The sequence below is a fragment of the Marmota monax genome, unplaced genomic scaffold, assembly GCF_021218885.2.
Source record: "Marmota monax isolate L192 unplaced genomic scaffold, Marmota_monax_Labrador192_F-V1.1 WCK01_AAM20220418_F8-fsc00075, whole genome shotgun sequence".
NCBI classification, from domain to species: Eukaryota; Metazoa; Chordata; class Mammalia; order Rodentia; family Sciuridae; genus Marmota; species Marmota monax.
Genome location: NW_026694772.1, coordinates 1,566,724 through 1,593,617, shown reverse-complemented (window position 1 = coordinate 1,593,617; position 26,894 = coordinate 1,566,724). Strand labels below are relative to the sequence as shown.

At 32.8% G+C, this 26,894-nt stretch overlaps 1 protein-coding gene across 11 annotated transcripts in view; it reads right to left on the bottom strand.

Annotated features, from left to right (window-relative positions):
• Dmd (dystrophin) overlaps nt 1-26,894 on the bottom strand; it is a 2,205,817-nt gene that overhangs the window by 824,420 nt on the left and 1,354,503 nt on the right. For all 11 annotated transcript variants that reach the window (XM_058572890.1, XM_046425263.2, XM_046425265.2 and 8 more), the window contains 2 exons: nt 13,388-13,535; nt 10,815-10,964 (listed from right to left, as the gene is read on the bottom strand). In XM_058572890.1, the coding sequence (XP_058428873.1) occupies nt 10,815-10,964; nt 13,388-13,535 (298 nt within the window). The remainder of the gene's footprint in view (nt 1-10,814; nt 10,965-13,387; nt 13,536-26,894) is intronic.

Below are 26,894 nucleotides of genomic sequence, written 5' to 3'. Positions count from 1 at the left end.
ACCATAATGGAATGAAACTGAAAATCAACGATAAAAGAAGGAAGGAAAAAGCATACATCACTTGGAGAATGAACAATAGGTTACTGAATGATCAATGGGTTATAGAAGACATCAAGGAGGAAATTAAAAAATTCTTAGAGATTAATGAAAACACAGACACAACATATCGGAATCTGTGGGACACATTGAAAGCAGTTCTAAGAGGAAAATTCATTGCTTGGAGTTCATTCCTTAAAAAAAGAAAAAACCAACAAATAAATGATCTCATGCTTCATCTCAAAATCCTAGAAAAAGAAGAGCAAAACAACAGCAAAAGAAGTAGAAGGCAAGAAATAATTAAAATCAGAGCTGAAATTAATGAAATCGAAACAAAAGAAACAATTGAAAAAATTGACAAAACTAAAAGTTGGTTCTTTGAAAAAATAAACAAAATCGACAGACCCTTAGCCATGCTAGCGAAGAGAAGAAGAGAGAGAACTCAAATTACTAGCATACGGGATGAAAAAGGCAATATCACAACAGACACTTCAGAAATACAGAAGATAATCAAAAATTATTTTGAATCCTTATACTCCAATAAATTAGAAGATAGTGAAGGCATCGATAAATTTCTGAAGTCATATGATCTGCCCAGATTGAGTCAGGAGGATATAGACAACCTAAACAGACCAATATCATTTGAGGAAATAGAAGAAACCATCAAAAGACTACCAACTAAGAAAAGCCCAGGACCGGATGGGTATACAGCAGAATTTTACAAAACCTTTAAAGAGGAACTAATACCAATACTTTTCAAGCTACTTCAGGAAATAGAAAAAGAGGGAGAACTTCCAAATTCATTCTACGAGGCCAACATCACCCTGATACCTAAACCAGACAAAGACACTTCAAAGAAAGAAAACTTCAGACCAATATCTCTAATGAACCTAGATGCAAAAATCCTCAATAAAATTCTGGCGAATCGGATACAAAAACATATCAAAAAAATTGTGCACCATGATCAAGTAGGATTCATCCCTGGGATGCAAGGCTGGTTCAATATACGGAAATCAATAAATGTTATCCACCACATCAATAGACTTAAAAATAAGAACCATATGATCATCTCGATAGATGCGGAAAAAGCATTCGACAAAGTAGAGCATCCCTTTATGTTCAAAACTCTAGAAAAACTAGGGATAACAGGAACATACCTCAATATTGTAAAAGCAATCTATGCTAAGCCTCAGGCTAGCATCATTCTGAATGGAGAAAAATTGAAGGCATTCCCTCTAAAATCTGGAACAAGACAGGGATGCCCTCTCTCACCACTTCTGTTCAACATAGTTCTTGAAACACTGGCCACAGCAATTAGACAGACGAAAGAAATTAAAGGCATAAAAATAGGAAAAGAAGAACTTAAATTATCACTATTTGCAGATGATATGATTCTATACCTAGCAGACCCAAAAGGCTCTACAAAGAAACTATTAGAGCTAATAAATGAATTCAGCAAAGTGGCAGGATATAAAATCAACACGCATAAATCAAAGGCATTCCTGTATATCAGCGACAAATCCTCTGAAATGGAAATGAGGACAACCACTCCATTCACAATATTTTCAAAAAAAATAAAATACTTGGGAATCAACCTAACAAAAGAGGTGAAAGACTTATACAATGAAAACTACAGAACCCTAAAGAGAGAAATAGAAGAAGATCTTAGAAGATGGAAAAATATACCCTGTTCATGGATAGGCAGAACTAACATCATCAAAATGGCGATATTACCAAAAGTTCTCTATAGGTTTAATGCAATACCAATCAAAATCCCAAAGGCATTTCTTGTAGAAATAGAGAAAGCAATCATGAAATTCATATGGAAAAATAAAAGACCTAGAATAGCAAAAACAATGCTAAGCAGGAAGTGTGAATCAGGCGGTATAGCGATACCAGACTTCAAACTATACTACAGAGCAATAGTAACAAAAACAGCATGGTACTGGTACCAAAACAGGCGGGTGGACCAATGGTACAGAATAGAGGACACAGAAACCAATCCACAAAACTACAACTATCTTATATTTGATAAAGGGGCTAAAAGCATGCAATGGAGGAAGGATAGCATCTTCAACAAATGGTGCTGGGAAAACTGGAAATCCATATGCAACAAAATGAAACTGAATCCCTTTCTCTCGCCATGCACAAAAGTGAATTCAAAATGGATCAAGGAGCTTGATATCAAATCAGAGACACGCCGTCTGATAGAAGAAAAAGTTGGCTACGATCTACATACTGTGGGGTCGGGCTCCAAATTCCTCAATAGGACACCCATAACACAAAAGTTAATAACTAGAATCAACAAATGGGACTTACTCAAACTAAAAAGTTTTTTCTCAGCTAAAGAAACAATAAGAGAGGTAAATAGAGAGCCTACATCCTGGGAACAAATCTTTACTCCTCACACTTCAGAGAGAGCCCTAATATCCAGAGTATACAAAGAACTCAAAAAATTAGACAATAAGAGAACAAACAACCCAATCAACAAATGGGCCAAGGACCTGAACAGACACTTCTCAGAGGAGGACATACAATCAATCAACAAGTACATGAAAAAATGCTCACCATCTCTAGCAGTCAGAGAAATGCAAATCAAAACCACCCTAAGATACCATCTCACTCCAGTTAGATTGGCAACCATTATGAAATCAAACAACAACAAGTGCTGGCGAGGATGTGGGGAAAAGGGTACACTTGTACATTGCTGGTGGGACTGCAAATTGGTGCAGCCAATTTGGAAAGCAGTATGGAGATTTCTTGGAAAGCTGGGAATGGAGCCACCATTTGACCCAGCTATTCCCCTTCTCGGTCTATTCCCTAAAGACCTAAAAAGAGCATGCTACAGGGACACTGCTACATCGATGTTCATAGCAGCCCAATTCACAATAGCTAGACTGTGGAACCAACCTAGATGCCCTTCAATGGATGAATGGATAAAAAAAATGTGGCATTTATACACAATGGAGTATTACTCTGTATTAAAAAATGACAAAATCATAGAATTTGCAGGGAAATGGATGGCATCAGAGCAGATTATGCTAAGTGAAGCTAGCCAATCCCTAAAAAGCAAATGCCAAATGTCTCCTTTGATATAAGGAGAGTAACTAAGAACAGAGTAGGGACGAAGAGCATGAGAAGAAGATTAACATTAAACAGAGATGAGAGGTGGGAGGGAAAGGGAGAGAAAAGGGAAATTGCATGGAAATGGAAGGAGACCCTCAGGGTTATACAAAAGAACATAGAAGAGGAAATGAGGGGAAAGGGAAAAATAATACAAGGGGGAGAAATGAAGGTCAATAGGGGGGGTAGAGAGAGAAGAAGGGTGGGGAGGGGAGGGGAGGGGGGATAGTAGAGGATAGGAAAGGCAGCAGAACACAACAGACACTAGTATGGCTATATGTAAATCAATGGATGTGTAACTGATGTGATTCTGCAATCTGTATATGGGCTAAAAATGGGAGTTCATAACTCACTTGAAGCAAAGTGTGAAAGATGATATATCAAGAATTATGTAATGTTTTGAACAACCAACAATAAAAAAAAAATTAGGTGGACATCATTTTCATTAATATTTCAGCTCATATATTTATAAAAATATGTGCTGTCTGGATTATGCTACAGATATACTTTATGGGGGAGTAGAATGAGCCCATCAAAGCTCCAATGGAACCAACTAGTTAGTCCCTGCCAGTACTCCTAACTAGACAACCAAATTCTTGTAATTATTATTATTATGTCTATTATGTATTTTTAGAGTCCCCTAAATATCAGTCAACATTGTAACAATTCCAATGAAGATTTTCTTCTTTAGTAAAAAAAATGATAATATTAAGGGCAAAACTGAATGATCACTACTAGAACAATTTATTAATCACTATATTGTAATAGGAAATTAATTGATGGGAGCAATGTCCATTTTTGAGCAAGGAGTAGAAAAGCCAAGCTTAAGCTTTATTTGATTTTCTTCTTTTTGCTCTATACATTTATGATAATGACTAATGCTTACTGGCATTACATGGCAAACATGTGGAAAAGACCAAACTCTTATTAACCTGATACAAATGAAAAGGCAATTTCTAAAATATTTACTCCTTAGATGGATTTTGAGAAGTAACATGATTAGATGTTAATATGAAATGAACCAGATTTCTAGAAATTTTGATATGGCCATATGTATATTGTGGAAAATGGTCTGTCTTCAGAGTTTTAACTAAATTTCTAATTTGATAATTTTTATCTTGTAATTTAGTTTAAAACAATTCTAGTACTATTATCAATATTGCAAAATATATTCCTATGTTAAAGCTTTGCCATGTAAATTATATTTGTAAATATATTTTTTTCTGGTAAAGTCAATCAGATTTTATATAAAGTTAACTGAAATTTAATTTCCTGCAAAATTTCTTAATTGTGTCTGTAAAATATTTTAATATGCAATATTTTATACTGTAAATGCAGTAAAATTAAAATATTAATTCAACTATAAATAAATAGCAAATAATGACTCCCAAATTTGAATTAATTCAATAAAAGTGAAATTATATTTTGAATAGTAAGGATATAACATATACTACATATAAGGTTACTTAAAATAAAAAAAAAAAAAACAATAGGCATATAACTAATTCTAAAACAACTCATACACAAATTCCGATATTACACAATCACAAATGTTCTACAGAAGGGATGGTTCTAGGGGTTGGGGATATAGCTCAATGGTAGAGTGGCATGCATGAGGCTCTGGGTTCCATCACTATCCCCCAAACAAAAAAAATGAGGGAGTGGGAAAGACAGAGATCCTGAGTCAGAATCATTCCAACTGTCTTTTCTTAATTCCTGGCCCAGAGAAATATTAAGAGATGATAAAATAATTATTCTAAGGTAGGATGTGCAGTAGGTTAGGTATATTAGATTAATTTTCAACTTATAATGGGTTTGTCAGGACATAACCCCATGTAAGTCAAGAAGCATCTGTATTGCTTCCCATCCGCTATTTTCTCTCTTCTGTAATGAAATATAAAGTCGCAAAAGTCCATGATAGCTATGCAATGCAAGAAATTACAGTTAGCTGTGTAGAAAGGCATCTACCAGGTGATTATGATACTAGGGCATTTTTGGAGATATTATGTGCTAAGGACTTGATGTATTTGTGTCCCAGCAAACATGACCAACCAGCTCTAAGTATGCCACTCATGCAGCCTTTGAGTGGAGGAGGGAGATGGACAACACAGGGGGTGAGTTCCCATTATTTCTTCTCCTCTATAATGACTGAAAATTTGAAATGTAATGAGGATCAGGACTGTTTCTCAGTGAGTCATTAGCCATCCTTAATTACTTAAAGAAAACACTGACTTGGGTACTGACCTAAAACTGGCATTGATTATTTCTTTTTTCCCTAAATGTAAACTAACAGGGGTAGGGAAGCATAGGAATTGAGAAAAGAAAAATAATTTTAGTATGACTAATGAATAAGATTCCAAATTCTATGGCACTTAGTGGCAAAGGCATAGCATTAAAATTATAATTTTGGTATAGGACAGATGTTATGAATATAATAGTACTATGAGTCCCCACAAAAGGTGTCATAGTCTTACTTCTAATTTTCTATCACAAAAGATTGACTTTTTTAATTTTTTTGACTTGTTACCCACAAAACTGCAATTGTAATTTTAGGTAGTTGCCTACGATTAAAATTTTGTGGTTCCTTTTTGTGATATTATCAAGTTATTGTGAAACATTTTGGGGGAATTCTTTCTCCTTGTTCTCTTCTTTTTGCAGGGAGGGGTACCAGAGACTGAACTCAGGGGTACTCAACCACTGAGCCACATCCCCAGCCCTATTTTGTATTTTATTTAGAGACAGGGTCTCACTGAGTTGCTGAGCACCTCACTTTTGCTGAGGCTGGCTTTGAGCTTGTTATTCTCCTGCCTTAGCCTCCTGAGCTGTTGGGATTACAGGGGTGTGCCACCATGCCCAGTTCTTGTTCTCTTCTTATGAGGAATGGTTTTATTTGTACTGTTAGGCAGCTACAAAATTTAATCAATAGGATATCATTTTCCTCTCATATGCAAGTGGCTATGTCTTTGTACATGGCTATTGTGACATAGTTAAAAGAAGAAACTTTTCATTTTTCAGTAGAAGACAACTTATCTGAATATGTTTTACTCTGATTATTCCCATAACTGAAACAAAATATTGATATATGAAAATAAAGAGGATTTTTTCAAATATATACTTGCTAGAATTATAGAGTCCTGAACACACATTTTGATTTAATGTCATAAAATTGGTACTTATTTCAGTTCTATTTTATTAGTCATGTAAATGATCTATTATAAGAACTTCAGCATCCTCCTTTAAAAATATAATAAATAACCTGACAAAATTCAAAATGAAGTCTTTAATTATTTTCTTTTCAAAAAAGAAAATTTTTTCTCAGTATACCTTCTTCATAACTCTCAATTTAGTTGGGTGCTAATGACTAACAAATGATTCTTTAGAGGTAATTGTGCCATGTTTGAAAGAAGCCAATTTATGTTACATGAAAATTACAGTTCTGCAATATCTTCTCAGAATGGGTTTGTTCCCAGTTTAAAAGATTACAATTTGCTTTTAATTTTGGGTGGAACAAATTTAATATGTGTTAAATGTGCTCAAAAGGTAGTACAACCATGATCAAGAGTAGATGAGAGGGCTGGGATTGTGACTCAGTGGCAGAGTACTTGCTTTGCAAGTATGAGGCACTGGGTTCAATCCTCAGCACCAAATAAAAATAAATAAATAAAATAAAGGTTTTGTGCCCATCTATAACTAAAATCATATTTTAAAAAAGTAGATGAGAGGTCTTGAAACATCCTTGAGGGTCAAAAGCATATCTGGGAGGAATGCATATATGGGGACATATGAAGTAAGGGAGAAGATGCATTAGGTTTAAGGAGAGCTTACTGTGATAGAAATTGTAGAAGGTTTGGATGAATTATGTCATTAAGGGTGGAGCTAAAACTTGGATTAAATTTGGGGAACTGAAAATTTGTAGAAGGGTATTTGTTCTTAGCTCAAAATTACCACACAAAGAACCGTCTTCTCTTAGCATTTTCTGGTAAACGAAAACAAATATAAATCAAAACTAACGAACAAAGTTCCTTATTCTTTTGTAACTGAATTGAATTTGGTAGCTGGAGAAAACCCCAACAGATCTGAGCACCTCAAAACAAAGTTCTTTGCATTACAAAATTTTGAAGTTATTCTTAAGTCACATAGTCAGCTATCTGCCTTAGAACATAGAATAAAATATCTCAGTCAACAAGACTTGTCAGGCATGCAGAGCTCTCGATAAGTTTTTTTCATTGTTATATATATAAATATATAAAGAATTAATAGATGTCTGAAGAACATCTACATGCTGAAAAGAGAAAATGACGAGAAAATATCCAAGTTACAAAAGCTGACATTCAAAGAAATAAAAAGTGTATAGCTGGGTATGGTAGCACACACCTGTAATCCCAGCAACTCAGGAGGAGCACAGGTTTGAGGACAGTCTCAACAAGTTAGTACGATCCTAAGAAATTTAGTGAGACCCTGTCTCAAAAAATAAAAAGGGCTGGGGATGTGATTAACAGTGGTTAAGCACCTCTGGGTTCAATACCTGCAAACCAAAAAACAAAAACAAACAAACAAACAACAAACAAAAACACTACCTAATCAGTTCCATATTTATGTGAGAAACTGTATCCATTATTAAGAACATTCCTACAAAAAATTCTATGCCCAAATAGCTTCACAATTGCATTTTTGAAATATTTTAGAAAAAATTAATACAAATTTCAACAATTTCTTCCATTAAAAAAATGGAGTATGTCCCAAATGTCCCAACTTGTTAGAAAGCCAGTCAAACATTATTACCAACACTTGAGACAGATTTTAGGAAAAAACAATATAGATCAATTCCTGTCATGAACAAAGATATAGAATTCTTAACAAAATATTGAATCCAGCTACCTATAAAAAGTATAATACATCATTATCAAAAAAGGTTGAGTTCCGAAATCTCAAACTAGTTTCACATTCAAAAATCAATGATTATGGGCTGGGGTCGTAGCTCAGTGGTAGAGCGCTTGCCTAGCACGTGTAAGTCCTGGGTTCGATCCTCAGCACCACGTAAAATAAATAAATAAAATTAAAAGTATTTTGTCCATCTACAACTAAATTTTTAAAAAATCAATGGTCATAATTCACCATATTCACAAACAACAAAAAATACAAGATCATTTTAATTAATGCAAAGAAAGCACTTTAAGTTCACTATCTATTTATAATAAAAGAGTTAGTAATGTGGAAATAAATCATAATTCCTTATCTTTATTAAGAAGACAAAAGTCCTACAAAAATACCATATTTAATGATAAATATTGGAAGCCTTCCACGTGTGACAAGGAATGAGACAAGACTTCGCATTATCGCTGTTTTCTTACTATTTTGGAGTTCCTAGTCTGTGCAAAAGGCTAAATAAATAAAAAAATACCAACACCCTTAAAATCATAAGAATAAAAAATGGAGAAACTGTCTCTATTTGATGACATGATTGTAGGAATTAAAAAAATTTATAACATTTGAAAAACTTGTTAAATAAATTTACTTATCAAGTAAATTTAAAAAGGTCACTGGGTATGTGTTCAATATACAAAATCAAATGTATCTTTGTAAACTATTAAGAAGGAGAAAACAAAATTTAAAATGAATCTCATTTATAACAGGATATCACCAAATATCTGGGACTAAGTGTAATACTTCATGTGCACTATCTCTATACATAAAAATGTAAAATATTACTAAAAATTCACTAAAGAAGACCTAAATAAATGAAGAGACATACTATGTTCACAGATTTGATGACTCAGTATTATAAAGCTGTTAATTGATCTGCAAATTCAACACAATTCCATCAATATCCTGGAAGGCTTTATATAAAATTGACAAGATAGCTACTTTTATTTAAAGAATAAAAGTAGCTAAGGCAATCTTGTATAGGAAGAATAAAGTTTACACTACCAGATCGTATTTTTTTTTCCCTTGGCACTGGAGAATGAACCCAAGGGAACTTTACCACTAAGCTATATTCCCAGCCCTTTTATTTATTTATTTATTTTATTTTGAGACAGGGCCTTGCTAAGTTGCTAAGGATGGCCTTGAACTTGCAAACCTCTTGCCTCAGCCTCCTGAGATGCTGGGATTACAGGCATGTGCTACCATGCCTGGAAATACCCAGATTTTAAAATAAAAATGAATATTATGGACATATGGTTCAATATTATTCAGTCATAAAAAGAAATAAAGTTTTTTCTACATGCTACAACATGGATGAACCTTGAAAACATTATGCTTAATGTACTAAGCCTAGCACAAAGAAACATATATTGTATGGTTCCACTTAAATGAAATATCTACAATAGGTAAATTCATAGAGGAATATAGGATATGTAGAAGTTATGAGAGGCTAATGGGGGTAGGTACATGGGACACAATTCCTTAATAGTTACAGAATCTTTTTTGGCAGTGATGGGAAACTTTGGAAATAAATGGTAATAATGATTGCAAACAATGGCACTTAAGTATACACTTGAAAATACTTAAAAATAACATATCTTGGTAATATATGTTTTATCACAATTCAAAATGATAAAGTGATATATCATAATCATTGAATTGTATATCTTGCATGGGAGAATTTAATGGTATGTCACTTATATTGCAGTGAGTCTGGTTAAAAACAACAAAAATGGTTGTAATTAAGCCACTGTGGTACTGACTGGAGGAACAACATTATCAAATACTAGAGAATAAAGAATTCAATAGCTTATTCATACACATATGTTCACATGATTTTAGACAAGGGTGCCTTAGTCATACAGTCGAGGAAATTACTGTCTTTCAATAAATGGAACTGAGCCAGGCATGGTGTTACATACCTGTAATCCCCCAGACCCAGGAAGGTAAGGGAGGAGGATTACAAATTCAAGGCTAGTCTCAGCAACTTGGCAAGACCCTCAGCAATTTAGCAAGACTGTGTCTCAAAATAAAAAGTAAAATAAAATAAAAATAACTGAACATAAAACTCAGCTGTAAAGTGCTCTTATGTTCAATCCCTAAGACCACCCCTACAATAAATGAATGGGACTGAATCAATGAAATGAAGGTTTTCATTATAAATTCATATGTACCATTTGTTTTGAAAGATTAAGTATATGTTCATTTTGATAAACATCTTTAATATTAGAATTTGAAAGTATACTAGGTGACAAGACAAAGACTCATAAGTGAATAAGGAGAGAAAGACAGAACTACCTTTCTGACAAGGTTAGTATAGATCACTTATCAATTAAGTCTATACTATAGATAAAAATGAGTAATTTTTATCTATTTTATGATACTTATTGAACTAGACCACCCTCATCTTGCTTAAATACTGTGAATAGACACTTGAACACTGAATCGATTACTTCATTATATTTGTAGTCTTATTCTTTAGAATAATTTATGTAAAGAAATAGTAGGGTATATTTTGGTGCTTGCTCACTAATGTAAAACCATCTACTATCACCATTTTTTTCCATCTACAACAAAACATTTGATTTGGTCTGGTTATAAAACAAAGCAAAACAAAACTATAATCCACATACCAGCTTCTTCCCCCACCAATAAAGCATCCAGGAAACAAAACAAATACAAACACTTGAAGCATTTAACACATGTGACAAAGAAGATGGTTAATATCTAACCTTTATCCACTGGAGGTTTGTCTGTTTGAGCCTATTTTCAAGTTTATCTTGCTCTTCTGGGCTTATGGGAGCACTTACAAGTGCTGTTCCTCCGGTTTCATTTAATTGTTTTAGAATTCCCTGGCGCAGAGGCAACTCTTCCACCAGTAACTGAAACAGACAAATGCAACAATGTTTAAAATGAATTACAGCACAATTCCAGCTACCTTGTCTTCACCTCTATTGATCAGTCTATCAAAATGAAGCAACTTTACCGAAGGCCCGTGGGTACCTCAAATACCAACAATTTTCTACAAAGCACAGAGTTGATAGACTGAAACACATACTCCCAAATGGATAAAACTTCCTACAGATCACTAGATTACTGTAGCCCTTAGTTTGTTTTTTCCCAGAGAAATATGTTACATGCTATGATGAGCTCTAAAACAATACAAATAGAGATATTCTGAAAACACATTTCCATCATAAATAGAACAATCTGAATAAATTCACCATCATCCCAGATACCATGTTATAAGAAGTCACTAAGTAAAAAAGAAATTACCCTCTCAATATACACAGTGCCAGACACTATACTAAGCATTTCACATATATTTTCTCAGTTTATCTTCATATTATAATAATTCTATGAGATAGTTCCTATTATCTTCAATTTATTTAGAATGAATCACAGACAGAGATGTTATGCCAGCTTTGAGGATGTAAAACTAGGAAACAACACAGCAGTTATTCAAACTTGGGATATTTCACTCTGGAATCCTTATTTTTGACTCTTTCACATCCCCAAATTTCTTTTTATTTTTTCATTCAGCATCACATTGTTTATGCCCTTTCCTAAGATCTACAAAACCATCATGATGTTAATATATATTTTGTTTATTTATGATGGCTAGAGCTGCAGTGTTCAACACAGTAGCCACTTGCCATGTGATGTTATTTAAACTTCATTAAAAATTCAATAAAATAAAACATACTCCTCAGCTCTTCACTCAAACTAGCCACCTTTCAAGAGGCACATAGAGCTAGTGGCTATGGAGATGGATTATGGATAATATTTCCAACATCATGGAAGTTTTATTGGACAATGCTTATCTAGATTGTGTAAGGAGAATAGAAAATCGATGCATATTTGTTAATAAGTGAATGCTGCTAAATATGTTTATAAAATGAGTCATCAATTATATTGCTACATGACACTCAATACATTTAGGAAAGATGAATTTCTAAGAACAGACTGAGTTTGTTTTCTCAGGTTATAACCATCATTGAATGGTTTGCAGACTTTTTATTTTTTGAATCTCAGATTTCTTGTATAATGTGTGATATATAGTAAGTGCTCAATATTTGTTTACTTAATTAAGCAATATTTTTATTTTATCATTCCATCCCCTGCTAGGGTGTAAATTTCCTGTTTCATAGAAATAAATGGTTGTTGTTGGACTCTAATTTGCACGTGTAAACTAACTGAATCATTGCTATATAAGTAATTCCATTTTCTTTTAATTATGCAACCTTATAAAAGGATGATAATAGCAGCCATTTCAAATATTTGATATAAAGATCAAATAAATTAGCAGTTTGTAAATGCATCTAATATTTGGCATGAAACAGGGATGATTAAATATTAATTTCACTTCCCCTTTCACCTTTCCTTAAACCATTAGAACAGATTCAAAAGAGTAGCTTACCCAAAACCAAAACTATGAAAAATAATCCAACTGTACAATCAGAGCACTGTAGTCAAACTGGTGAGGTTAATCACTGAGAAGTGGACAACAGTAGCAATGCATGAAAAATCACTTGAGGAAGCTAGATGATTGTTCCATCAGTATGGAATGTAAAGCAACACTATGACCCACACCTCAGACAAAACATGTCAAAAGAAAATAATGCTTCAAATGAATCTGACACCTTTAATTAGAGGCTGAAAAAACATTATCGATTTGGCAATTAAGATATTCCCTAAGAAATTAGTTTCATTTTCACAAACACTCTATTCAAATCTTTACATATATAGCCTAAGACAGATTTAAAAAGAGATTCCCAGTTACACTTAGATTTTATGATTTCACACTCTGTTATTCAGTTTTGAAATTATTTTTTGAAATTACTTAAAGCTGTGGAATCATCAAATAAGACTAAAATGAGGGCTGGGGTTGTGGCTCAGTGGTAGAGCACTTGCCTAGCATGTGTGAGTCACTGGGTTTGATTCTCAGCACTATATATATATATATATATATATATATATATATATATATATATGACTAAAATGAACTACAAATGGGTTATAAACACCAACTGACATGCAGTATGCATGTATAAACACAGTACATAGGCAATATATGCACCTATACAAACATATGTGTGTGTGTATACACACATACCTACATACATATGTACACTGGATGGAAGCCATTGGTTTAAGACAAAATAAAGTTATAAGAAAAATACTTTAATAAGAAAAACTATAAATAACATAATGGGCAGGAAATTGATGATTAAATACATCTAAAAATAGATTTATATATTCTATATACAAGTAGACCTTGAGGGAGTTTAGAAAATAATATTACCTTGACTTGTTCAAGCTTTTCTTTTAGCTGCTGCTCATTTCCAAGTTCAAGTGGAATACTAGTAATGCTATCTCCTTCTCCCAACCATAAAACAAATTCATTTAAATCTCTTTGAAATTCTGACAAGATATTCTTTTGTTCTTCTAGCCTGGAGAAAGAATAAATGAAATTGTTATGAATGGCATATTTCTAAAATTTTTCTTTTTATAAGGCAAACTGGAAAAAAAACATGGCAAACACTTTTAAAAACAAGCATTTTAAAAGATGTTAGCAATGCATAATTTATGTTGAGAAGATTCATTCACTTTGAACAAAGCAATTTAAACATTTAAAAAATCTGTAAAAGAGATTAAAATCAGCCAAGAAAAAAATCATGTTTTAAAAGTTCCAACAACTTTATGTTATTATAATCGAACAAGGTTTCTCAACCTAAGCATTACTGACAAGGTTGGATAATTCTTTCTTGTGAGGGGTTGTCCTACTCACTGTGGAATATTTAGTAGCATTCTTGGCCTGTACACTAGATGCCATTAGCAATGCCTTCCCTAATAGTCAGGACGACCAAAAATATCTTGAGGCATTGACTAACATCCCCCTTGTGGGGTCAAAATCTCTCTTTTTTTGGAATCACTGGCTGCACTAAAGTAAGTATATAACATTAATTTGTGTGTTTTAAAATGCTCAATTAAAGGATAATTTAAGGCAAATTAAAGGAAAAAAGATAAATCATAAATTTAAAATAAAAACACAAAATGATTACATGTTAAAATGTTTTCTAATTTATGACTCACAACCTTTTTTTGAGGAAAGACAAATACTTAATATATGTTCTACTAGTGGAAATTTTTAATTATAAAAATGCATGCATATACTCTATGCCATTTAATTAGCCATAAATTTATTTTTACATATTGGATAGGAGGACTTATAGCTGAACAAAATGGTTTGCAATTAAAATAATTCATGATTTTTGTTATGTGGAAAGCTATGTATCTCTTCCATGTAAACTTTAGATTGTAGTATATTATACACATAGGAAAGTGGGTATATGTGTGTGTGTGTGTGTGTGTGTGTGTGTATCAAAGAAAATTTAAAACTTGGACATATCATATAACTAAGAAAAAACAGAATGTTATCTGAACCCAGAACTCTCTTCTTGCCCCTTTGCCATCCCTACCTACAAGTGTAAAAAGTAATCTGTCAGCTATGGTTGTTATGCCTATAATGAACACTAAGTAAATGAAATCAAATGGTGGATGATCTTTTGGGTCTTACTTCTTTGATTCAAGATTATGTCTTTAATAATCTGTGTTGCATGTAGTTTCAGTTTGTTCATTCTTCTAGATATATAACATTCCATAGTATAAATATATCACTGTTGATAAACATTTACATTGTTTCCATTTTTTGAACACTTAAATAATAATTGATTTTTTAAATTGGTATTTTGCTTGAGGTTAACAAATGTTTATTGGGAGCTTGCTCTCTTTCAGGTAATCTACTGGGTATTAGGATCAATGATGGATATGTCATATATTTTTGTCTTGAGGATCTCACAGTCCATGAAAAGAAAAAGCACATAATCCAAGTATCATATTTGAGTATTATAGAAGGATAAGTTATTTCTTGCCCAAGGCTTGGGAGACACCCCATAGAAGATAATGATTTAAGTCTTGGAGCATGGAGAGCCCCATGTTGTAGAAATAGGATACAGCCTGTGCAAAGACAAGGCCTTCAGAGAACTACAGCTTATATACTTTCTCCAAACCAGAATCTTGTTATTGGACTTTTGCTTGCCTAGATTCAGTTTTCTGTTTGAGGATAGCTTGTTCAAAGTTTGTTTGGGACGAGGAAAAGTGGCATTCTCTCCTCTGTCTATTGTCAACATAGGAGCCAGAGGTTTCCTGTGAAAACTCAAGTCAGATTATGTCAAATCTACACTCAAAACTTTTCCATTGCTTCCTAATTCACTAAAAGCAAAAGCCTGAACACATTCTATTATAGAGTTCTACAAGGGTCCAGATGTATGCTTTGCTCTAGACCAAAAATAGATCTAAAATAAATTCTATTTAAAAAAATTTTAAAAGAATGTAAAAATATCTTATTAATACTTTATATATCATATACAGATTGAAGTGACAATATTTTTAATGTATTCCATTAAATAAATGTTAGTTAATTTCATCTGCTGCCTTCTTTTTCTTAAAATGTTGCAAATAGGTAAACTTAAGTTATGTATGTGACTCGTCTATTTTTTCTATTGAATGGCACTGATCTATAAGATCTGCTCATGACTCCTCTTCTTACCTCTCAACTACAGTTTCATTTACTTTCACTTTTATCCTTCTTGAGAGTCATTGGCTTCCTTGCTGTGCTCTTGAAATATACTACTAGGTGGGTCCCTGCTTCTAAGCCATTGTACATGCTCTTCTTTCTGCCAAGAAAGCCCTTGCTTGAAATATCAAACATGGCTGAGTCCCTCACCTCCTGCAAGTCTTCCCTGATGACTCTACTTAAAATTTTAATTCCCCTTAATATTTCTATTCTTTCTCCCTGTTTTTACCTTTCTCTTTAGTTCCTAAAATTAATATACTCTATGATGTTATTTTTTGGTGTACTGTCCCCACATGTGAAATTAAGCTTCTTGTGTGTTAGTTTTTTTTTTTTATTTTTATTTTTTAGTTGTGTATGGACTCAATGCCATTATCTGTTTTTATGTGGTGTTAGGATCGAACCCAGTGCCTCACACTTGCGAGGAAAGTGCTCTACCACTGAGCCACAACTCCAGCCCCTTCTTGTGAATTTTATTTATTACTATAATCTTTGCTTCTGAAACAATGCCTGACACAGAATAGGCATGTTCAGTGAATGAGTGAACGCTGCCATCCTGTATGTGTTTCTGTTCTAGGAGAATCTTTCCAATTCTTTGCAATACTGATTGTGAAAGATGATCTAATTTACCCCCTAATGTACACGTACAGTATTTCACCAAATTCAAGACGCTTTCAGTCACAGGCTGTTCAGTACCATTATCTTGAGTACCGATGGTATGGAGAGTGGGGGCAGAGTGGCTGCTGTTTGAACTATGACCAAAGTTTTTATTTTACTAAGAAACTTGTTCTATTAAATTCATCTATATTTTTGTCACATGCTCCCCTTGTGTATAAATAAAAAAGTATAAGGGAAAATTGGTTGAAGTAGTCCTAAAAGCACTTGCATTTATAGTCAGACTCTCTTTTATCACTTTTCCTTTCAGGGAATGGGATATAGAGGAGTTTGGACATTGTCAATACTAGATCTACTGCTAGTATTACTTCTCTGTAAACTTTATGGGGAAGTGGCTGGTTTTAGTTGCTGGAAGCTTGTTTTAGAATGTGGGATATAATTATTTTCCCCTCAGATTCTGATCTTAGAAGCATTTCTGGGAGATAAAAAATTTTACTATAAACATTCTTCATGTGATGGTTGGTCCTTAAATATCCTAAGATGACTTCAACACTTTGGGTCTAGATTTTAAGGTACTACTTCATCTTTTTCTCTTTTTTCTACTCTTTTTGCAAGTCTTTGTCTCCATTAGTATTTGACTTCAGAACATCTTGTGTAGTAGAATAAAATTCCAGAACTAAATACCTCCCCACTTTGAATAATATATCTTATTATTTATTTGTATATTTTTCCTCTTAATAGCATTCAGCCAAGAAAAACAGGGGAGATATACTTATTCATTCTAATTGAGATTTATATATTTAATTGGGATCAAACCCTGTAAACATTCTGTACATATTTTCTTCATTTAATATTTTACTGTATTTCCTTAGGTCATTAATTTCTCTGAGAAATTGATCTGAGTAATAAGCTATATATGAGTACAACATATTTCACCGTTCTTTTGCTTTTAGTCATTTAGTTTGTGTCCAATTTTTCATCATTATAAATAACCTTACAACAAACACATTTGTTTCTGAATTTTGGCTCATGCTCATATATCTACTATATTCCTTAGAATAAGGGAAAAAGATAGAAATAAAAATCCTAAGGATTTAGGTATACATTGCTAAATTTATTTGCAATGCTGGTAAGAGCACTCATAAACTCCAACCAATAGTTAGAAAATACTATCCTCACCACACTTTCACCACTATTAAGCATTGCACTCTATATAATTGTTAGAAAAAAAAAAGTTTGTCATCGACATTTTACATTTTTATTAATAGAAATGTTGGCTGTATGTGTGTGTATGTTTCCATTCTCATGTGCGCTATGTCTGTTTTTCAGTTTTTCTCAATGTTTTCTTATTTTTAAGAGCTTTCATCACATCATGTATATAATACATTTATTGGTAATATTTTTCTAGGTTCCCTTTTGCCTTTTAGTGTTTTTACATTTGTTTCTAAATTAAAAATCAAAGTTCTTTTATTGTGATATCATGCTTAGCATTGTTTCTATTTTATAGTTGTCAAGATGCTCATCTTTATTCTGAATTCTTAGACTTTCATTTTTTAAAAAATCTACATGATTAATCCATCTTAAATTTATATGGAGCTAAGTTTCTGACCTTGAAGGGGTTTTCAGAAATTGGTATTTTTTCCTCTGCACAATCGATTCCCTATGTATTTGTGTTGTGTTCATTATTTTTAAAATGTTTATGTTTCTAAGGTTCTGAATGTTGATTTACTATAGAATTTTGTGATAGTAATTCACTACTTCAATAATTAAAGATTTAAAATATGTTTAATTTCTGGAAGGTTAACACCTTCTCTCACCTTAGTCAGTCTAACTTAAGTAATGTGAATATTAGTTGAACAAACTATGAAATAAATTGAGGATTTTGCTTGGAATTACATTAAATCAATAAATTAATCTGTGAAAAATTTCTATTTTGCCAATATAATTCTGATAAATTTTGTATGATTACACTGTATTTGACACTGAGAATATTTGGGATTCATCTATGAATCATAAATTATTAAGTACATTTTATAATTAACCTTCAGCATCAGTTTGAAAGACAGCAACTTGCAGAAGATTTTATGGATGTAAACTGTATACTAATTTAGAAGACTCTTAAGAACACACAGATAGAATAAATCATCATTTAAAGAGTAAAAGCTTTGGGTAAGCTCTTTGCTACAATCCTTCTTTTTACATAATGCAGAAAACTTTTTTCTGATTATTTAATTTTCAAAGAAGTAGAGCATCTTTTAAAATATGAAAACATTTGGTAGTCATTTTTTGTCTAGATTTGTTTTTCATACTTTGAAATATAAAAAAGATGGTGCCAAAATCCCACTGGGACCTTGGTATAATCCGCTTTTCCAAGTGCATGTGTTTTCTGAAATTTCAAAAGCCTCGATTTGAAGTTTTAAAAGCTGCAATTTGAATTTATGTATTCAGATGATTGCAGAAAAGCAAAGGAACACAGTTAGCATTTCCAGTCTTGTCTCTTGACAGAACAGTTTAAACGTGCTTTATATTGGCATTCATCACATGAAGTGTTATTTCTTTGTTTACCTACTTGCTTAATGCTTATGGTAGGATTTATTCAGGCATGTGGTAGTAATAATAATGAATGAGATATTTAACATTACCTATCTGCAATTAAGTGCTAAATATTTTACTTTTAGAGACATTCCAATACATTTAGCTATTTTTTAAATAAAAAGAACGCCTTCTGTTTGAAATATTGGCTCGGAAGAAAGCACATATTATGATGGCAAGAGATTTGCATAATCAGAAAGGAAGAGTTACCGATGTGTGGCTAAATTCAATGAATTTAACATTAAGTCTTAATGAACATTTTCTGTGGAGTTGCTCTTATGGTAAGAGAAAAGACCTCCGAATCTCATGGTCTGATTTCAGTGGCAGGAGGTATCTGCCAAGTGTTTCAGGTAAAATGCTAGAAATTTTTATATTTAAATATCTTTTAATACTTAATATATCTTTTGTATTGCCTTCCTAAGGCTCTCCATTAAAAATTAAACCTCATTCAATTTAAAACCATATACTACGCATAAAGTGACCATCACATTTTCCAAATGAGAAGTTCCTCTCCGAGTTTTTTGATCAACTTTAACATAGAAACTTTAGATAATGTAGATATAATAATCACATGTTTATGTATAATGCTTAGTTAATTTTATCAAGCATGCATGTCCTACTTTATATAATACAAATTAATATATTAATTACATCACATTTCCTCATCTGTATTTCATACAACAATTGTGTTCAAATCCTTCACATGTATCTTCAACATCAGGACTTTCATCCTGCTGAATGCACAATTAGGTTTTCTAGAAGGTATCATTGACACTTATACCCATGTGGCCTGAAGTATAGTATTGCTGAATCTATGTGTAATGTTCTGCTAGGCATTTTATTTCAAGCCATGCACTCACAATTACATAAGGTAAGACAGTTCTATGTTATATAAATATGTTTTTTTTTTCTTTTTCTGTGCCACATGTTCATAAGCTCTACAATATAACCATTTACTGGGTTGCTTTTAACAGTATTTTTTCCAAAGTCTTATATGAATGACATCCAATTCTTGAAATTGTGATGCCATATAACCAAACTTAATCTGCACATTAAATTTGTTTTCTTACAGTTTTTTCCCTACTCTGTTGACCTCTACAAAGACACTCAAAAAAGTGTCAGTTGAGATTATAGAGTCAATATTCCTTTTCCAGACAGTAATTCATTTTGAACAAATTAAACAAGAGTCTTGCAATTTGAGAAATTTTAGAGGTATTCAAATATGACGTGACTCTTATAATTACAAAACACTAGATTTCAGACACACATAACTTCTTCAGTTCACACTCTATGGGACATTGTCAAACTGAAAACCCAGGCATCAACTCTGGTTAAATAAATTTGCTTTGCATACCTAATTAGTGTCTTCTAGTTAATTAATGCTTGAGTAACAAAATCAGACATCCATTCATTTTGCCTAAAATTTTGCCTTGTAAAAATAAAGTGCTCTTAAGGAGGATAACATTTCAGGACTTTGCAATGCATTTATTTATGCCTCACAATTAAGGAAATGATTAGCACCTTGGAGGTAGATGTGGCAAATGATGAGACAAAGCCTGAAGCTTAGCAGTGAGGGTACCTGAAGGGAAAAATCCAAACCTAAATGTTGCCAGTTATCAGCTGAGTATGTTCATTCACTTAACCTCTATAGGCTTCAGTTTCCTTGTCTTAAAATTAGGACAATAAATCCCTTTTATAGTGTGCTCATGAGGATAATATGTGTTCTCAGAACCCAAGTTTTAGCATACTGCTTCACTCCCAGCATTCAAAGTGGTAGAGGAAGTAAAAGGAGGTACAAAAAAGGAGAACATGGCTTCCAAACTTTATTCCTAGCTCAGATGTTTGCCTACACTCACATGTTTATACACATAAAAGCATTTATAAGGCACCTACGAGTACACAGGGGACTATTTGAAATCAAACTTTCTGATATGCCATCTGACACTTGTATTTCTCTTTTCTGACAAACTATCTTAACCTTTTTTTTTTTTCCTGGAGTTAATACAATTAGAATCTTAATGTCAATCTGTAAGTAAATGTGCCACCAGATGAGACTACTTCTAGGTGAGGCAGATGTATGCTTATGATGTAAGAAACATTTATCAAAGATCTATTAGTGTCCAGTGATATGCAGTGAATATGGGCAACAATCCATGTCTTGTGGAAGTTGTGTTCTATTGGTGGGGAAGGGAGCCATTACACAAGAGAAAGAAATGCAATATATAGATTGTGAAATAGTTATTTGTACTACAAAAATAAAAGAAAGAGGAAGCATGAAAGGGACAGGGTAGAGAATATCAAAGGAGTTGGGGGATGATTGCAATTTTATCAAGTGTGACCAAGGGAAGGCTTCACTGAGAAGAGAGAATTTGAGTAAATTTCTTCAGGGCATGAATTGGCTAGTTTCTCATAGAGAAACTTGGCTTCTTTAATTTTTTAAAGTCTTATTTATTGTTTATTTAGATATACATGACAGTAGAATTCATTTTGATATAATTATACAAGCATGGAATATATCTTATTTTATTTAGGACCCCAGCACCTCTCCTTCCCTTTCCCCTTCCCTCTGCTCCCATTTCCTCTATTGATCTTGATCTGTCATTTATCCATAGTTTTTAAAATTAATTTCTTTTGGATGCTGCCATTTCATTTTCCAGTTTCCTTCGTCATTAGGTGTGGCTATATGACTGAGTTCTAGCCAACAGTGTGTGAGCAAAATGAAGCTCATGGATTCCAGACCTGGCTCAAAATTCTACTTCCATCCACCCAGCACCACCCCTGAGATATTCTTTGTTCTTTCTCTTTCTAATGTAGAAAAGCACATGCTAAAGTTGTTAGAACCACACAATCAAGGTACTCTGGAGTCTCCTGAACAGAAGTATATATAAGAACCAGCTATATTCTCATAAGATAAACATTAAGAGAGATGTGCAAAATGGAAAACAGTGTTATTATTTTCACTATATCTTTTGGTGTGCAAAGTAAAATTATTTTAAATAAATAAAATTCATTTTTATATCAACATATACTTTTAAAATTAATAACAAATATTTCAAGCATTTCTGTTTTAATTTCAAGTATGATAATCTACATAAACAAACCCTCTTTTGAGTCTTGAATACTTGTTAAGTGTACAAAGGGGTGCCAAGAACAAAAAGGTTGATAACCATGGCTGTAGAAGAATTGAATATCCAGAATTTTGACAATCACACAAAGTAAGATGGTAGACTTTTTTTTAATAAAACACCTCCCTTTCACTAGGCATACGCAAAGACAGTTTATCATACATATCAAAAACAACAACATAGCTGGGCGTGGTGGTGTATGCCTGTAATCCCTGTGGCTCTGGAGGCAGAGGCAGGAGGATTGCAAGTTCAAAACCTAGCAAGATCCTATCTCAAAATAAAATAAAAAACATGCGGATATGGCTCAGTGGTTGAGTGCCCCTGTGTTCAATACCTGGCACACAAGAAAAGAACACCAACATAAATAATACCTCAGATAAGTGAATAATTCAATATGAAATGAAAATGAAAACATTCTATTAGGTAGGTTTCATGGGCTGCATAAACATTAATAATAAAATGGAGAATTGCATTAAGACAAACACTAAGTATATGAAGAAAAATAAATATTGTCATATGTTATGGTTTAGATATGAGGTGTTCTTCAAACAATCATGTGTGAGACAATGCAAGAAGGTTCAGAGGAGAAATGATTAGATTGTTAGAAGTGCAATCTAATCGATGGCTTAATCCACTGATAAGGATTAACTTGGTGGTAACATAGGCTGGTAGGATATTACTAGAAGAGGTAGGTCACTGGAGGCATGCCTTTGGGGGTTTATATTTATTTTGTCCTGGTGATTGGAGCTCTCTCTGCTTCCTGATCGCATGTCCTGAGCAGTTTTACTCCTCCACACACTTCTGCCATGATGTTCTCTATTACCTTGGAAGACCAGAGCAATGAATTCGCCATCTGTGGATTGAGACCTCTGAAATTTTAATACTAATAAACATATCCTCTTCTAATTTTTCTTGTCAGATCTTTTGGACAACACAATAAAAAAGCTGACTAACACAGTGTAAGAGAATATTCCTTTATTTATGAATTTTTAACTTAGGAACTTTCATAGGTATGTTGTATCTAAAAGCAAGCATAAATCAAATTCTACTTTCCATGAAGAAATGGTATCATTGTTGAGACATAATGATTCTAGTCTGGATACCATATTTTACATTATATATGATGAGTGCAAAAGCCAGGAAAATTTATTTAAAGTGCTGGGAAAATATAAAAAAAAATAAATAATGATGATGATCAAAGACCCTGACCATTTTTATTTTCTCAGGAGACGTAACTGAACATCTATTGATCTTCAAAATGGAGACATACAGTCTAAAAACAAATGTGCTTGCTAATGGTCATTTGAAATGTAATCTGTTCCTAAGAAGCAGCAGAAACAATAGATGTTCTTTAGATTGAAAAGGTTGTCATTGTTTCCACAGTGAGTCCTTATAAGTAAGTGACATTGAAACAGCCTTGAAAAACATACACGTTGGCTATATGAAGCATAGGTGTGGGGTGGGGGGAGACTTCAACACAGAGAAATTAGCTTCACTCAAGGCAAAAAAATACATCAAGATTCAGAGTAATTAAAAATTGCCAGTGTAGCTAACAAGTGCCAGGCAACGTGAAGAGTATCAGGAGATAAAGCAGAAGGATGGACAAGGGCCAGGAGGATAGGCGAAGAATTTCATCTTATTTGCAACAGGAAATAATCTACTAAGGATCCAGTGATCTGAAAAGAAGCATAGGCAATATGTTCACCCTAGGAAATAGGAGTAAAACATTTTAGAAAAAGAAACTGTGTAGACAAAGGTAGGATAGTTTAAACATCCTACTGTAGAAGAAGAAGACTGTAGAAAGGGTTTGCAAAAGTCAGTGATAGAAAAGGCATGGTTGCATCAAGTTCTAAAGAGTTCTACATGCCTGCCAAATTAATACATTCTCTCTGTAGTATCAGAGAGCCATTGGCATCTTATAAGCAGAGCTATGGTATTCTGATGTTTATGCTTCTAACAACATATTTATTAGTCATTAGGGATATATACTAACAGTACTTACTTCAGTGGGTTGTGTTTATATAATATCTTCTGAATTATCTATGGTCATTAAAATTTGAACCTACATAAACTTTACTATTTTACTATCCACATCAATTACTAGATTCATTAAACACAGGGTACAGAGGACTTCAGAAGTGTTCCTCATAGATTGCCAAAGATTAGTTTTCACCCATAAAGTAGACTACTTCACTTAGCTAAGCACACATATAAAAATAGAATCCAAATGACATCTCCAAGAATTCTTTTAAAAAGAGATACAGTCATATATGAGAGGCATGACACTGTTAGCTGAAATGTTCCCTGGTATTTGGGTCAATAAGGAAGGCAAAAGATTGACAACGTTAAGGAGAAAAATGCACAGGTAGGTTTATGAAGGTTGATGGGAGGTTTTTTTTAAATTATTTTTGTAATTGTAGAGGGACTTTATTTTATTTGTTTCATTTTTTATGTGGTGCTAAGGATCAAACCCAGTGCCTCACACATTCTAGGCAAGTGCTTTGCCACTGGGGTGCAGCCCCAGCCCTGATGGGCGTTTTTAACTTGCCACTAAGAGCTACCCAACATCACCCTCCTACTGGATGTAAGGAGAAGGGTGTGTTTCCATTCTCAAGACAATACCACATCATTTCTTCACTACATATCTAATAAGGCAAAGTAAAATGGAAACATGAATAAAATAATATGTCACTAGAGAATAACTTGCACATGAACATTTGTGTCATGTAAATAATCTGAGGGAAAAATAAGATGATCATGTCAAAAAGCAAGCACAGCCATACTTCAATTATAATGGATAATGATGGACATACATATACCAGTTTTAAATAATTTTAAATTAGTTTTACCAGTCTCATTGTATTAAAATTAACAAATAAAACTGAATGAAAATAATATATACAATGTGATGAGTTGGGTTAGAGGCATATCTTAATAAACCTATAACTATAATGAAGGAAATAAACATATCCATCAACACCAAAATATTTTTTGTGCTCCTCTGTTTTATTTATTCTTCCCCATCCAAGAAATTGGGAACAAGAAATAAAACAATTAAACTCTACCCTACAAACTTTAAAGTGTAAAATACAGGCACTAGATTGGACAGCAGATCTCTAGAACTTAATCAACTTACATTACTGTAACTTTATACCCACTGGATAACAACTTCCAATTCCCCCCTCTCCCATCTCCTGACAACAACTCGTCTAGATTCTCTACTTTTATGAGTTTGATTACTTCAGATACCTAATATAAAATGTATGCAGTATTTGCCCTTTAATGATTGAATTATTTCATTGAGAATAATGCTCTTTAAATTTATACATATTATAAATTATGGAAAGATTCCCTTACTTTTTAAGACTAAATAGTATTCCATTGTACATATAAGCCAAAGTTTCTTCATCCATTAATCTTTCAATGGACTTTTAGGTTGGTTACATATCTTGGATATTGTGAATAATGTTTTAAGAACATGAGAATACAGATATTTCTTCAATACATTGATTTTATTTCCTTGGATATATTCTCACAATTGAGAAACTTCCATATTGTGTTCCATAGCAGCTGTATCAGCTTATATTCTCATCAATATGTAGGAGTGTTCTAATTTCCTCACATCATCAATACTTAACTTAAAAAAATAATGGCCATTCTAACAGGTGAGAGGTGATATCTTTTTGGTTTTGATTTGTATTTCTCTGTGATTTGTGATGATGGTAACTTTTCTTATATCTATTGGCCATTTTTATGTTTCCTGTTGAGAAATGTCTACTCAAATCCTTTAAAATTGTTTTTTTTCTTTTGAATTACTTAAAAACCCAGCTTTATTTTTGTAAAGTACCAACAACTTATCTAAAAAATTAGAAAAAACTTAGAAATAAACTAAACTATATAGAAGAAAGATACATACATTGAAAATTAAAAACATTAGCTAAAGAAACAGACAAAAACAAAATGACAAACTGTTTTCATGGGTTAGAAGACTGAATTTTGTTAAAAGGCCAATGATACCGATAATAACCTACAGATTTATGCTATCTATCCCCATCAAAATTCCAGGGATATTTTTTCTACATAAATAGAAAAAATTCCTAAATTTTATGTGAGGTTACAAAATACCCCAAATAGGTAAAGCAATCTTAAGAAGAAAGTTGGAGACATCATACCTTCTGATTTCAAAATATATTATAATGTCACAATGGTTACAATAATATGGTACTGACATAAAGACAGACAAAGACCAATGTAACAGAATAAAGAGAATATTCCAGAAATAATCCCAAACATGTTCTGTTAATAGCTCTTTGACAAGAATGGCAAGAAGACACAATGGGGAAAAAGACAACCTAATCAACAAATGGTATCTGGAAATTAGAAACCCATGCAAAAAAGGCTGGGGATGTGGCTCAGGTGTTAATCACCCCTGGATTCAATCCCTGATACCAAAGGGAAAAAAAATAAAGATGTAACACCTGAAACTCTAGAACTTGAAGAAGAAAACCTGAGGGAATTTTGTTTTTTACAATGGTCTTGGCAATGATGTCTTGGATGTGAAACTAAAAGCATAGGCAACAACAATAACAAAAGATAAGAGGGACTGCATCTAATTTAAAAACTTCTGCATAACAAAGGAAACAATCAACAAAATGAATAGGCAACTTAAAAAAATAGGAGAAAATATTTATGAACCACATATCTAATATGAGATTAAGAGCTAAAACTTTTTTTATTTTTAAACAACTCAAATATACTCAAAAAGTTTATTACTATAATGAATTCCTATTAAGTATCATACAGATTCAATGATTACCAATATATTACCACATTTGTTTCATTTT